At 39.6% G+C, this 15,901-nt stretch overlaps 1 protein-coding gene across 1 annotated transcript in view; it reads left to right on the top strand.

Annotated features, from left to right (window-relative positions):
• The window catches only part of RTF2 (replication termination factor 2), a 52,626-nt gene extending 43,823 nt beyond the window's left edge, over positions 1-8,803 (top strand). The window contains exons 7-9 of the mRNA XM_030533712.1: positions 2,819-2,873; positions 2,953-3,045; positions 5,652-8,803. Coding sequence (XP_030389572.1) covers positions 2,819-2,873; positions 2,953-3,045; positions 5,652-5,839 — 336 coding nt within the window. The 3' untranslated portion in view covers positions 5,840-8,803. The remainder of the gene's footprint in view (positions 1-2,818; positions 2,874-2,952; positions 3,046-5,651) is intronic.
• Positions 8,804-15,901: the final 7,098 nt, after the last annotated feature.

Genomic DNA, 15,901 nt, shown 5'->3' with positions numbered 1-15,901 from the left:
TCTTTCAATAGTATCAGTAAATATAATTAGGGCTGCATCTTCTGTTCAACAACACCTCTACTTGGTTATCTGGTGTCAGTAACAACTTTGGACTCCTGATTCACTGGAGAGCAGGCAAGTGTGACAGGCTTGTTAGCTGGGCTGCTAAAGGAATACTCAATGCTAAAACCTACCCTGAAAATGCAGTTTTGTTGTAATCTGTTAACTCTGATACATACATTCTGTCTGTTTATTGGATGAAGAACAAAAATGTGAAAGCCTCAACTGCTGTCAGGTGATCCATTGTCAGATTTAGTGTGCAGAGCTTCTCCATGAACAAGGATATGTTTCCTATACATCATCCCTTCTCTCTGCCTGTTCTGTGTTTGAAGCAGACAGGTTATTGAAATATACAAAAATCCTGCTTTCTGAAGCATTCAGATAGCATTCTTGTAAATTTCAGTGTCTTACCTGGCCATAACAGAAAGATGGAGGCATAGTGAAAAGAAAGTGCTATTTACATCCACATACCTGCAAACAAAATTACAGTAATTTATTTCTGGCTTTCCAAGACTAGTCTTTTAGCACCACCTGCTGGACAAGACTAAGAGCAGCATTTGCTATGTCCGTTTTCCCCCTAATATTAAATCATAGAATCATAGACTTTAAGGTCAGAAGGAACCATTATGATCATCTAGTCTGACCTCCTGCACAACGCAGGCTACAGAATCTCACTCACACACACTTGTATCAAACCTGTGTCTGAGCCATTGAAGTCCTCAAATCATGGTTTAAAGACTTCAAGATGGAGAGAATCTTCCAGCAAGTGACTTGTGCCCCACGCTGCAGAGAGAGGCGAAAAACCCGCAGGGCCTCTGCCAATCTGCCCTGGAGGAAAATTCCTTCCTGACCCCAAATCAGCTAAACCCGGAGCATGTGGGCAAGACTCACTAGCCAGACATCCAGGAAACAATTCTCCATAGTAACTCAGATCCAACCCCTTCTAACATCCCATCACAAGCCATTGGGCATATTTACCACTAATAGTCAAAGACCAATTAATTGCCAAAATTAGGCTATCCCATTATACCATCCCCTCCATAAACTTATCAAGCTTAGTCTTAAAGCCAGATATGTCTTTTACCCCCACTGCTCCCCTTGGAAGGCTGTTACAGAACTTCACTCCTCTGATGGTTAGAAACCTTCATCTAATTTCAAGTCTAAACTTCCTGATGGCCGGTTTATATCCATTTGTTCTTGTGTCCACGTTGGTACTGAGCTTAAATAATTCCTCTCCCTCACTGGTATTTATTCCGCTGATATATTTGTGGAGAGCAATCACATCTCCCCTCAGCCTTCTTTTGGTTAGGCTAAACAAGCCAAGCTCCTTGAGTCACCTTTCATAAGACAGGTATTCAGTTCCTTGGATCATCCTAGTAGCCCTTCTGTCATACTTAAAAGCAGCAAAGAATCCTGTGGCACCTTATAGACTAACAGACGTTTTGGAGCATGAGCTTTTGTGGGTGAATACCCACTTCGTCAGATGCATGTAGTGGAAATTTCCAGGGGCAGATATATACATGCAGGCAAGCTAGAGATAATGAGGTAGTTCAATCAGGGAGAATGAGGCCTTGTTCTAGTAGTTGAGGTGTGAAAACCAAGGGAGGAGAAACTGGTTTTGTAATTGGCAAGCCATTCAAACAAAACCAGTTTCTCCTCCCTTGGTTTTCACACCTCAACTACTAGAACAGGGCCTCATCCTCCCTGATTGAACTACCTCATTATCTCTAGCTTGCCTGCATATATATACCTGCCCCTGGAAATTACCACTACATGCATCTGACAAAGTGGGTATTCACCCACGAAAGCTCATGCTCCAAAACATCTGTTAGTCTATAAGGTGCCACAGGATTCTTTGCTGCTTTTACAGATCCAGACTAACATGGCTACCCCTCTGATACTTGTCTCTCATACTTGTGACTGTATGTGAGCTCATAGATTCAGCAACATATTTTAAATGTTTACCTTCATTGGGATAGTCATTTTTTGCAATGTTTGTAAATTTCTTCACTTTGTCAGCAAATCTTTAAACATCAAATATTCTCATTGCTTTTTTCTGATACTTTCATACAGTTTTTTAAATGTATTTTTACATATTCTAACACAGGCAGATTTTTTTATTTGAGCACATACAAGAGTGGGCTTTGAAAATCTTGCCAAGAGATGATATTGAAGTGATTTTTTTTCAGCCTTCTGAGAAATTAATTTTAACTGTTTACTAAGCTTTGTTTTTCAAGTGAGTATCCATATAAGAAGGGATGCCTTGATAAAACTGTAGAAAATATAAAAAAGCTAAACTCAGTGAGAAGGTTAACTGAGAAAAATAAAGATTGAATTATATTATTTGTTTATGCTGAAATTTCTTTTGTTCAAAAATGCCATTATTCATTACAACTGTGCCCAGCTGTAGTATTTTACCGAATGGTTTCAGTGCTAGTCAGTAATATTACTGAATAGCTGGTCATTTTACTAATTATTTTATTAGTCTTTGTATTTTTAAAAAAAGTTGAAACCAAATAAGGAAAAAAAACTGCTTTTAGGCAGCTTTGTTTCAGCCTGTGTGTTTTTCTTTGAGATGCCGCCAAGCTAATCAACTATTATTTTCTATACTAAAATAGTAAGAAAAGCATAAAGTAATTGTGTGGAAAGAAACAAGTTCATTGTATAAAACACATAAGCATAGCAAAGGTACTTATATTTCTGTCACACATATACTTGGTTAGATATCGCATACGGAAATTCTAAATGTAACCTCAGTTTTATGCTTATATTGTTTCAGAAATCAAAGAAATGTAAGGCCGCAGAATCGGTCTCTCAACAAGACACCACTGAAGGTAACGTCACGGCTATAGTTTACATTTACCTTCTGAGTAATTTAACAAGCTTATGCTTCAGCTTTTTTTTCTTCTGTAGATTCTCCGGGACCATCAGAAGCAAAGACTGCAAAAGATTATATGAACACTAATTCTGGAGAAAGGAAACAGATTGTCTTCACAAAGAGTGCAGGTTGGTGTGTATGTTTCAGTTTAACTGGGAACATTTTCATAAACCGTTTTTCTGTGCTCATATATTTATAGAGATTCTTTGTTAGCTATTTGGGCCCAAATTTTCGACCAGGCTTTTACCCTGCCTCCCTCTGTGTGTGCTCAAAATGGCTCATACATACCCATGCAACCACATGTTGCAAACATGTTTGAAAATTCTAATGTAAGCATGTGCAGAGTGTTAAAGAATTTGTCCTTATAAAGCCCAGTAAGAGGTAACAATCTAACATTTGTGCACACATGGCGGTGTTAAAACTTTCCAAATGCACAAGTGTGTGTGCAGAGTACATTCCGGTGTTTGCATGCGCACCCAGAAGCCTGGGTCTGACAATTGGGTCCTTAATATAATTCATATTTTCTTTCTACATATCTGTTTTACCAATCATATCGTAATCCGTTCCACTTTGTGGTGTTAATACTATTATTTAGGAGTCAAAGAAGACTGAGAGGAAATAGTAAACAAACTATAAAAATGTCAGCTATGCTAGAAGTAGTGTTTTTTTTAAAAAAAAAAACCTTCCCAAAATAAATGACCCCATGAGGGATTTGTTCAATACATCATAGAAGACGATTTAGTGTAAATTAAGATGAGATCACCTTATGGTTTTTATTACCAATTCCAGTTTTTATAGGATTTAACTTGGTAAAAATAAATATTCTTGTCCATCTAAGTCTGCAGCGTTGGTAATGGTGATGGGAGTTTCTAACATTTGCAGAAAATTTGTTGTCATTTCCCGTTAAATCTGAAGAAGTAGTCTCTTTTGACATTCCTTTCAACCGAGACTTACCAGCTTTGGATCTTTTAATAACTTGATTGCTGTCTTGCTACATGTCAGTGATAACATTGGAGAGTAACTTCAGGACATACCTAATGTATTCAGCAGCAGTCATGCAGTTAAGATTACACTTGGCTACCCATTAGTCCAGAGAGTATCAGCATGATTTTAGGTAATATATATGACAAAACTGAATGTCTCATATTGATTTTTTTTTATCCAGAGCTATAAAAATGAGCACATTGTAAAGGTCAGTCAGAGTTTAGAAATGAGATTCAAAATCATCCAAGTTCAGAAAATGTTGTCTTCTCTTACTGTAAGAAAAAGACATGTAATGTTTGATGAATCCAGAGAGAGTTCAATGATGAGGAATATGCTTCTGTGTAGTATGCAGAGTATTTTCATTATAAGTATCTGGACCCCTGCTTCTCCCCCAAGAACTACTGAGTTCTTCAGTTTATAAATGATGATTCTTAAATTGATATTTTATCCTAAATTATTATTATTGCTAGTAGACCTCTAATAACATACTAACTCTAATCATGCTTGAAATAATCAGAGCAAAGGAATAATTGCTTGACCCTTTTGAAATGACAGGTCATAATTTATGTCTCTGCATAAATAGGTTGCATTAATGAACTGAAAAAAAAATCCAGTGAGGGGGAAGGAAATCTAGGTAGGTTAGGAGCAGGGTGGAAATTAATTTGCTGAATTCTGGGCCCTAAAATTTCCATTGATTTATAGGACCCATTTTGATTCTTTCATATATCTTGGTGGGTATCTTTGAGTTCTTGTTCCCCAAGGTGAGGATAAACCTCTTCATGGAGTTATTTTTCAGGGAAGGGATGAGTATTGCAAATCCACCTTTTGTTATTCCTCTCCAGTCAATTACGAGGGCATTTTCCAAAATGAGAAGGCTATGGTCCATGATTATTTAGGATTGTATGTGCAATTCCAATGATTGCATGCACAAATCAGGTAAAGGTACATGCAGATATGCTCCAAACTAGCAATACACATGCAACTGTGCCTAATTTACACATAATGGCAGTAATTATGTGCAGTTTCTGCCAAACTTTTGTGTACACATTTTTTCCTTGTGGTCTAAAGCTTCTGCTTTTTAAAAATCTTGCTGTACCTCCATCCTTGGAAAAGACTGAGCATTTCTGCCAGTGTTTGCAGAGAGGAGCTTCCATACTAGCAGTAAATCCAACACACAAGAGGAGATGACATCAGAAACAAAGAGTTGGGTATTTTTCTGGCTTGAATGAAAAATGATTAAAAGACACGTAGGCCAATGTTGCTGCTTGTCAATGACTTCATCAATGATAAAGGGAGTAGATAGATTCCCAAGTGATAAACATGTAATGAGTGTAGCTTTTGTCATTTGATAACTAACCTTAAAGCAATAGCTGAAGAAAAATATCCTCCTACACTTACTTGCTAAGTCCAGAGGTCAGAGCTCTGTTTTTTGCATACAGCAGTAGATGATATCAATACTGTGTTAAGCAGTGCAGAAGGGTAAGGGAGGGTCTACATGCTCACACAGTAGAGGGCAATGGGCTTTCCTGTATGTAGATTTAGCTGCCAATTTTGTGTGTGTGGAAAGAGGTACAAATTACATAAACTAGAAACTACCTCATACATTAATGAAAGATATTTGTAGCTGTCAGATTTCTGAACCAAGCCATCAATAAACTTATCTTCCAGAGGTGCAAAAATGATTTTAAAATAACTTTGGGGTTTTTTAGATTTGCAAATTAGAGAAGCTGTATTTTTGTTTCTTCTTTAGAAGCTAATGGAAGCTCTTCTGCATCTGGAAAAATCAGTAAAGCTTCAGCTGGCACCACCAAGAGATCTATTGTTGACAGTGAGGAGAAATCAGAGGCATACAAGTCTATTTTTACGTCACACAGCTCAGCAAAACGCTCAAAGGAAGAGTCTTCCAACTGGGTTACTCACACAGCGTACTATTTCTGAAACAATTGTGTGCATGATTGTAACAGTCATTGCTGCTTTTCTTCCCAGAGGCTTTTTTCTGTGTAACTCTGATACAGGGTGTTCATCGTAATCTGATGTTATCTGGTATTATTCAGTTTGCAAGTTGTTTATAAACTTGTGAATAACCAGTGTACCTAGGTTGTTTGCAGCTACTGTTCAATAAGAAATAGATGGCCAAAATCCATGTCTGGTAATGTGACTTACTTTAAAAGATTATTTACAAAAAGTATAATTCTTTAGGGTCAGATTCTGCCATCCTTAGTTACACTGAGCAGTATTTTACTCTTGATTGCAGTTTGTTAGGATTGCAGAATCTGCATACTAGTAGATATATCCTTCCATGCTTTTAGATGCAGAATGATTGATTACCTACACAATTTAGCTGCAGTTGTAATTGAACTTCTCTTTGTGTTAGTGAAGACCTGAATTTAATTTCTGTAATTTTCTGACACTGCTTGCTAACAATAAAACCCTCCACAATATTTCCTTTCTTTCCTTTCAAAACCAGTGCACGTCTCTCTTAAAGATGCTAGAGATTGCTTTGAGTTAATGCTTGTCAGGTTGGAGTCATTTGGAAAGCTCGGTGTGATCTCAGAAATAAAAGTAAAAACTTTTACAATAGTCTCCTGTTCCATTTCAAAGGAGAAGGTCAGTGGGGAAAATGTTTTGCTATTTACTGCTAAATTATTTTTAAAAAAGGTCTCAAAATCGTTGTTTGTTCCTCCAAAAAGTGTTCTAGCTTTTTTTCCTCTTACATTAGAAATACCAAGTTTGGGCTTCCATCTTTTTGTTGGAGAACTGTGTAGGAGAATGGCATCACACTATGCTGAAACTTGAGCTGGAGCTTTCTTTCTCTTAATTGAAGTAGCAGAGGCTGGTTTTTGTACACTATTAAGAAGCAATTTGCCTTTAATTAAAACAAATTGATGGATGCAAATCTTTTTCGCTCAACTGAAAAATCTGAACACACTTATTACCGTAACTCTGGATGTTTGAGAATTTGGAGAAGCATTTAGTTCATCTGGTTAAAGCTGTTTTATGAGCCTAGCACATTAAAATGAATATCAGTGTCTTTAAATACACATTAAAAGATTGGTGATTCTGACTCAAGGGTTTGAGTGGAAGAGAGAAGAATTCTACAGAGGACTTCTTAGAGAAATCAAGATTAAACTCGGTTAAAAAAAAAAAAAGGACTTGCGTCTGTGCAAAGAAAACTGCCTTTAGCTAGTCTGCTTTGTTTTTAATATAAAAAGTCCAGATTTATGGAAAACTGAGTGTCCCTTTTACATGTTTTAGTGATTTCTGTGCCAAGTAGCAGTTTTGATTTAAGGGGGACGTTTACAGATACTGTACAGTGCAAGGTATGGAAATATTTGTTTCTAAAATCTATTTTACTTAACGTTATTTCCTAGCTACTTTTTAGAAACTGCAAGCCTGTTACCACACTGTGGCTACATCCTTTTTAAAATCTTTACTCTAGACAGGCTAGACTATGGAAGTCCAGTCTTTACCTTTCAATGAATCCTTCAGTTTCTTCTTAGAATCACTTTGCAAGAGTATGGAAGAGAGTTTTGATTATTACATGATGAATCTGACCTCATTTGTATAAAAAGCTGTGGACTAAATTCCAGAGACATCCAAAAAGAAGTGCTCACGGTATCTGAGTGCAAATGTTTGCCCAGCAAAATAGTGTCATTACATGAGCGAATGCTCACCCAGATGTGTGTGCATTCTTTTATGTGAATAAACAGATGCACTTGCAAACTTTGGGGGTGGATTAATAAAGACCATTTTAAATTTGGGCCCTTTGTTTCTTGAAATGCAGTGTTAATCTTTCTTTGCACTTTCTTGCCTTGCAGATTAGTTAAATTTGCTGCTTCCAAAACGTCTGTAATCTCTGTTTCTTGATTCTTATCCTAAAGCTTCTAACAGGAACTAAACATGGTAGACAGTCCAATTCAAGTCCAAGTCAGAATTGCAGGCATAGACCTGAGTGATGCTATGTGCATGTACAGCTAGGCACAGTGGCTTGCTCTTAGTTTGATCAAATCTGTCCCTGTAACTGAAATACGCGGTTGCTTTTGTCATACGACCATGAAGGTTCCCGGTAGCCTGCATAACATACACCAGTGCTTGAATAGAGCAACTTTTAGGTGTTAGTCATCTTTCATTGTCATATGCTTTCCTCTGGGCCCTTTTTTAACCTTATTTGAAATTTAGCGATCCTTTCTAAATGTTAACTTTCCACTTCCAATTACTCAGTGGTCTAACAATGTTCAATAATACCTACTTAAAATGATCAAAATAAAAGCTGGAAGCTACTTTTAGGGGTTTTTTTAAAAATGTTATAGCCTTTGTTCAAACTAACCAGGCTAAAATTACAGTAATTAGTAGGCTTTTAAAGCTACTGCAAAATGATGTTACATTCTTACTTTTCTTTGTGACAACAATTAATTAGCCTTGTAATTTATTTTGAAGTGTCTTCCTCTATGATATAGCAATAATTAATTGGAAATTTAGATGATTTGTTTATACTTGTCTACATGTTTTTTCTGATTCATGTCTGTAGAATGCAATAGATATTATTTTGTAATTATTTTGAGACATAATTAAGCATTATTTCCATGGGAGTTTGTCATGAAACATACATGATAAGCATTTCAGTTGTCCAAATATGCTAACTCATAGGATCCATACAATTAATGTTTCAGTCAAGTCAGTTTGAGGCTTAGTTGAGTTTCAAGGAAGTACTTACCCATATTTTATATTTATATATGTGTCTAGCAATTAGCTTTGTTCTTCCCATTCTGTATTTTTTTCTCTTCATTCTTTTCATGTATTTTGCAAGCACAAATGTTGAGTTCAGCGTGGTACAATTCAGAAATTGACAGTTCTTTTATCTGCAATCTAATCCTTCTTTGACAATAAATGAATATCACTGTGTCCAGGCACACCTTTTTACAATGTGTAGTAGTCCCATGAGATAATGGGGTAATGCTTATTTTATTTTGATAATTTCTTTGCCAAACCATGTGATAATGTAACTATAAATATTTAGCATGGGAATTGAGGGGTAGAACCCTGCAAATCCGTAGGTATCTGCTTTATAACTGCAGATGTGGATGTGGAGATCCGTGGACCATTTCCGGGAATAGCAGCATGGATGTGGATACAAATTTTGCATCCGCCCAGGCCTCTGACAGTAAGAGCCAAGCGGTCAGCTGTGAGGAACCGCAGCACAGATCCCTCTACCTGCCCTGGGCGGGGAGCCTGGAAAGCAGGGACACCGGGCAGGGAGCTGCTTGGACCCCCGCCCAGGGCAGGTGGAGGGTCTGCCACAGCTCCCCAGAGCTGCCTGCCTGGCTCTTACCGTGGCTGGGCTGCAGTTCTGAGCCGCTTCCCCTCAGGCCAGAGCTGGGTCGGAGAGAGCCACGCTGGCAGCTGTGGGGAGCCTGGGTCCCTCCACCTGCCCTGGGGGGAAGGGACACTGGGCGGGGGTTGGGGGGAGCAGGGACATGAGCCAGGGGCTGCTTGAGTCCCCTGCCCAGGGCAGGTGGAGCGTCAGCACGGCTGCCAGCACAGCGCTCCTCGATCTGGCTCCAGCCGGGGGCAGGGCAGTTTGGAGCCACAGCCCAACCACAGTAACAGCCACGTGGGCAGCTGTGGGGAGCCACAGCAGAGCCTCCACCTGCCCTGGGCAGGGGGCCTGAGTAGCCCCTGGGCAGCTCCACCGATCTCCCACCGGCCAGGCCAGTGTGGAGCCCGGCCGGGGAGCTGTGGGGAGCTGCCATGGACCTTCCATCTGCTGGTGGTGCAGGGGGGAGGGTGCTGAGAGCAGCCCTGACCTTGTCCTCCTCTCTTGCCCAGCTCCTCGCCCTGCTGAGGGCAGGTGGAGGGTCCACAACTCCAATCAGGCTCCCCACAGGGCTCTCCCTGACCAGACTGGCAGGGGGGATGCCTTGGAGCCTCAGCCCGGCTCCCAGGGTAGAGCCCTGCAAAGCCATAGATAGCTACAGATAATTTTTGCAGGTAGTGGCTCAGATGCAGATACACATTTGTGTGTCCGCACAGGGCTCTATTGATGGGAGTTTTGCCATTGACTTCATTGGAGCTGGAGTTTTACCCCAAGTGTATCGTGGAGGAATTGGAAGCAACTCCATAGCTACAATTATGTTGAGTTTTTCACTTGCAAGGGGATTAAAATCCCCCTTTCACAGTTCAATAACACTGAATTCAATCTACAAATTTAGCACCATTCCAGTTTCTGTTCAGAGAATAATTTATTTCACAATGATAATAAGTGAAAATACTGTGAGAAACTGAAATTCATCCTTTTTCGAAATTTCACCTGGCAGTCCACTTCACTTTGGCTCCTTATAACTGTACAACGACCGTCACCTCATACTCTTCTACATCACCATCAATTCTTGCAGATAGGCTTCTCTGAAAATTTAGGCTTTCCAGGTGAATAAGCTTTCCCCTCCACTTACTACATTTTGTTTTTCCTTCAAGACAAGTGGATCATTTAGAATCCACCAGCTACATCCAGTATCAGACACTTTCTCCATGGTCCACTGCTCATTTTTTCCTCCCTAGTGCTTTTCCACAGAGATCCTCAGCCGGCTCCCCACTCAGGGGAGGCTGGCTAGGCCGGAAGGCTAGGCCCACAGAATGGGAGGTGCTGGTTTCAGAATCATGCTTGGTCTACACTGTTTCCAAGCCAATCTGCATTTGTTGGACTAGCTGAGGAGTCTGTCTCATCTGACCTAACGTTCTCTTCACCTTCCAGCCCAGGTCCTGGACCTAGCATGGGTTGGGAAAGGAGTGGAAGTCCTGGATGGATTGGGAGCCTGGTTCATCAGGTTGTGATTTTTAGTTTGTTGCTCTTGAATGGTTCGCCAAAGAGAGAAGCTGCCTCTTCAGTGGAGTTTGTCAGGGAATTTGCTTGTAAATCTCCTTCTCTCCCCATTGCTGATAGGGGCAGGTTTCTGACTTCCTGTGTGACCTTGGCCAAGTCACTTAACCTGTCTGTACCTGGTTTCCACATTTGGAAAATGTGCATTACATTTACCTACCTTGCAAGGATGTTGTAAGACATCATTGTAATCTTTGAAAGAGCAATATATTTATGCAAAGTGTAGTCATATTATTGCATTGCAAAAGGCAGTTGTAATAAATTACATGCACTCCAGGCAGCACAAGGATTGCTTTTCCCTAAATTAAACATTAAAGACTGGCCTAATTGGCTATGGGAACAAGCAGCTGCTTTTGATTAAACTTAAAATAGAATGGCTGCTAGTTTAGCAGCTTAAACTTCCCTAATGACTGTCAAGAATGGCAGGAATCCCCACAGAGCTAGTTTTTAATTAAAAAAAAACCCACAACCAATTAGATATCCTTTAATATCCATTTTGCACTTTATATCTAGTGATAAACTCTTTGCACCAGTGAGCTTCCAAAATGCAGGCTCGAACTCTCCTACCAAGCTAAAGAAATGCACAACAGCTTCTTGCTCAAGTATTCAGACTAAGCAAACTGGTCACACAGATATAAAAAACATAATCTTCAATATTTGGTTGCATGCTGAACTCTATAGTCTAAATGGTTCCCCCTCCTAGTGTGGTGTCAAGTTAACAACCTGAGAGTTTTTTTAAAGTGTGTTTCATTGTGTAAACGTATTTAACTCCTGTTAAGGTTAACGTGCATTATTCAGACTGACAAAAGTGCTGAAATTACACAAGTGTTTGTAATCATTAGATCACGTTTTTGATTGGCAAAGGAGGATGGGAATGGTGGGAGTTTCAGTGCTTCTGAATGGGGCTGATTAATAGCACTGACAAGCCAGGCACAATGCGTGCTTGTGTGGTTCATGCAAACCCCATACAGCTCTGCCAGGGCGTTTCCATCTTGCCTGCTCTTCAGCTGTGCGATCTCTCATGAGCAGAAACTGCCAGTCGTGGTCTGTGTAATGTAGCCTTTATGTGGACAAATAATTTCTATTACGTGCATTTCTAATATGTCCATCAATGTAGGATGATGGTAATCCCCAAAACAGGGATTTGATTGAAGCAAATAACTTAACTTCTGAAACTTTCTAGAGATGAAAACCTGAGCCATCAACATACTGCATTGCCTAGTCCAGCTTTGATACATAGAATAGTTTCTCTTTTTTCATGGTTTTCATTGAGTAGCCTTAAATGTTAGTTCCCCTTTATTAGCAAAACTATTAACTATTAACTGCTAGTAACTATTAGAAATGGTCATGAAATCTAATGGGGTGGAGGAGGAAAATATGTAGTCCCACATCTGTCTGAGATATCTTTATACCTTCCTTTGAACCATCCGATGCTGGCTGTTGCCAGAGACAGAATACTGGATTGGATGGACCTTGGGCCTGATCCAATGTGGCATTTCCTGTGTTCCTACAAGATAACACCATCTTTCTCCCCTTTCTTAATATTTGAACTAGTTCTGTTTAATGGTGTGAAAAACAGTTCTGCTTGCCTTTGAATTTGGGCCAGCAGTCTGAACTGCTGAGCTAGATGGACCTGTTTAACCAGTCATTTACTTCCCCTCTCCTTTGGGTATAACCCTACTTATGCCCCATCTGGTCTGTACAGGTGGCCATTGGTCCACAGGAAGAGGAATTCCTTACCTGTTAGTTGCTTTCTGTGACCCAGTTCCACCAGTGCTTCCTTAGGTTCTCTTGTTACTTGCTTGTTCAAACTTTAAAGTTCCTGCATGACATACATTAGTTTCATTGGAATCACTAACTGGACAAAAATACATGGAGTGGAGTGATGGGACTGAAGCATGGGAAGGTGTTCTTGATCTGATTGTTGATCTACCTGATTTGCATATGGGAATGGGAAGAACTGAACCCATCTAATATTCAGAGGAGATTTAGCAGGTAGGATATTCTCATCTGGGGCAAATCCATTTCTGGTTTAGATCTACTGCCATCAGTGGAGTTAAACCAAGGATGAATTTGACCTGTTACCTCTACGTAAAACAAATGTCTAGGGGAGAGACTATTTAAAAGGCAGCTTGGTGAGGTGAGAGATTTTTAAGATGAAATAGGAGTAAAGGATTGAAATTGAGTCAAGGAATAACTCCTAACACTGAAGTCCTCTATGCTGTAAAATAATTCCCTGGGGGAAGTGATGGAAGCCCTAATAATTTGAATCATTTATAACTCAAATGGCCAAAGCAACAACGGACAAACTGAAGGGAATAACATTGCACAGACAAATTAGGGGGGAGGATTTTCTCTCTAGTTACAATGAGATGATCTAAGATCAGTCAGTTTTAGCCTTCCAGCTGTTTTGGGAAAGTTTAAGGGAAATAGTTTCAGTATGAAGCACTTACTATTCATGTACCTATCTGAGAGCTGAATAAAACCCTTAATGAACACCTGCCTCTCCCCTCTACAGTGTTACAGAAATCCACCGAAAGCAAGTAAAGCATCCAGACATGCCTTATGATTATATTTGGGCTTAGTGATCCCCAAAGTGAGCTGTGCTTTGACCCAAAGGGGAGGGATTTAGGCTTACACACAGTTTGCTTGTGAACTATCCTCTGAAGCGTGTGTGAAGCTGTATTGGGTCCTGTCAGGAATGTGGACTTGCAGCTGTGCCTGTTCAGTCTTCAGGCAGCCTATGAGCACAGCAGGGCCATCTGTTTCACTGATGAAGTCAGCAAGCCTGCTTTTAACCCCAGCAGCAACAACTGATCTCTGGCTACTCAATGTACATGCCCACAGCTGTGATCTTTTCTCTGCCTCCCTCGCTCCAGCCTTGCTCCTGTCCTGCCCACTCCACTCCACCCCACCCCACCCCTGCTTGTTTCCTTACTTCGGCTCTGACTGCTGGTCCCCAGCTCCAGGCTCTGACCTTTGGCTTGTTCCCTGAGCACCATCTCCAGTTTCCACCACTAGGCCTAACCACCCCTGTTCCAACCACCCCTCACATCTTGGTTCATGACAAGTGCAACCTGTTCTTAGTTTGCAAGCTCTTTGGGGCAAGGACCTTGTCTGTGATTGTAACACCTGCTACCATAATGGAGCTGGTTAGGAGCTCTGGGTGCTATAATAATGTATTTCAAACCCTTGTTGAAATTAAATAATGTGTATCAGCCTCTCTTGGGTGTAGATATTCAGTAGATCACATGATTTTTACACAGCTTTCAGCAAAAATATTGCAGAGAACATGAGCTGCAGTTGATAACATTATCCATTTGGTGGCACCAAAAGTACAGCCCAAAGAAGCATAGTTCTGGCGCAGTTTTGTAGAGGAAAGCCTGTAATTATAAACATGCAGTGAAAAAAGAAAGCATATGACAACCGAGGAAACCCTCCATAATGCTGGAACAGAGCATTGCATTGCATTAAGGTATATATCTGTGAATGAATATAAATGTGCACAACAGAATGAGTTCTGCTTACTCTCAAGGCTCTGACAGCAGATTAATAAGTATCTACTGCATTTTCTCCCTGTCTCTTTTCATGTCCCACCACATCTTGGCATAGCCCAAGCTACTTGCTCAGCTGTTCCCCTTAGTATTCTCCCTCCTCTGTCCACTTCAGAGATTACCCCCTAGCCCAGGTACTCCCTTCCTGACAATGGCCACAATGCCTCTTGCTTGTCATGTAAGTTCTCTCATGCTCACCTCTTCAGGCTTGCCTAAATATAGACTATAGCTAAATACATTATCAGGAAAGTTTTTGCTTTGTGTCACCACCAAGAACAATGCAGTTGCCTCCCATGTGATGGTGTAATTGATATTTATATATTATGGCATTGCTTAGAAGTCCTGAAGTACCAGCAGAACTCTATTTGCTAGCTTGGCCCTGTACAAACACAGAGGAAGATATAATCCCTGCATTGTAGAGTTTACAGTTTAATTTTACTGACTCAACTTCTCTCTACTACCTCTTCTCGTCTCTGTTACCTTTTTGTGTTGTCTTTGTCTTTACCTGTATTGTAAACTCTTATAGGAAGGGAATCAATATTAATTGTTTTGTAAAGCAGAATAAAAATGATTGGCAATAAACTTCCACATTTTAAAAAGATACGTGCAGGTTAAGATACTCTCAATCATTTATACTGCCCTCCAAATCTTGGCTCCTTGGAAAATCTGTACAGTGAAAATCCACCACCAAAATTTTGATTTGGGATTATTAAATCATTTTGAACTGTGTATTGTATTTTTAAAATATTCAGTATGTGATAACATTTTATAGAAGTCTAAAAAAAAGGAATCAAAATGATAAAAGTTAAACAAAATGTGTAGACCTTTTCCCCGATGAAAATTTTGTTGTGAATTGAAACAAAGTCCCACAAAACATTTAGATTTTGACAAAATTGCATTTTCTGTTAGAAAACTGTGTTGTTGAAAATGTTTCAACCAGCTTGACTTTCAATTTTTACTACTTTAGGTTTGGTTAAGGTCATGTCAAGTAGTTTCGGTCCAAAATCTAGATGTGGGATTTTAAAAAATCTCTTAGAAATCTTTCATAAAATTAATATTTTCAAATTGAAAAACACGCTGAAAATGTTTTTCTGTCTTAAATATAAGTGTCTTGCAGCATTGGCAGCTCAAATATAGGAGAGTATTTAACTGTTACATGAGCATCCAAAGGTGAAACTGAAAAGAAAAATTATGCAACTGTGAAACTGACAAGTCTAATTGCATTGTTAAAACAGCAAAATGTAAAATAAAAAAAATGAATCATGAAAAACAAATTAGATTTATAATTTTTTTTCAGTTTTAATAATGGGATTGTAACACACAAAGAGTTGGGGACGGGTTTCACATTTTTACATGTCAATGTACCATTCATTAACTGTGGACCAGGATGGAAGGTACTCGAATGAATTTATTTTCATTTTCATTATACAGCATTAGTGTATCACAAACATAAAACAATTTTTGATAAGATGGCACAATGATTTGACTTGCTTGGAAGCTCAAATCCTGCAAAAGCTGTTAGGATGAGGTGTGTGATTTCATACAATTGCAGGGAGGAAGAGATTAGTAAGT

Source organism: Gopherus evgoodei, chromosome 14, assembly GCF_007399415.2.
Source record: "Gopherus evgoodei ecotype Sinaloan lineage chromosome 14, rGopEvg1_v1.p, whole genome shotgun sequence".
Taxonomy (NCBI): Eukaryota; Metazoa; Chordata; order Testudines; family Testudinidae; genus Gopherus; species Gopherus evgoodei.
The sequence above is the reverse complement of the archived record's forward strand: the minus strand, read 5'-3'. Positions and strand labels throughout refer to the sequence as shown.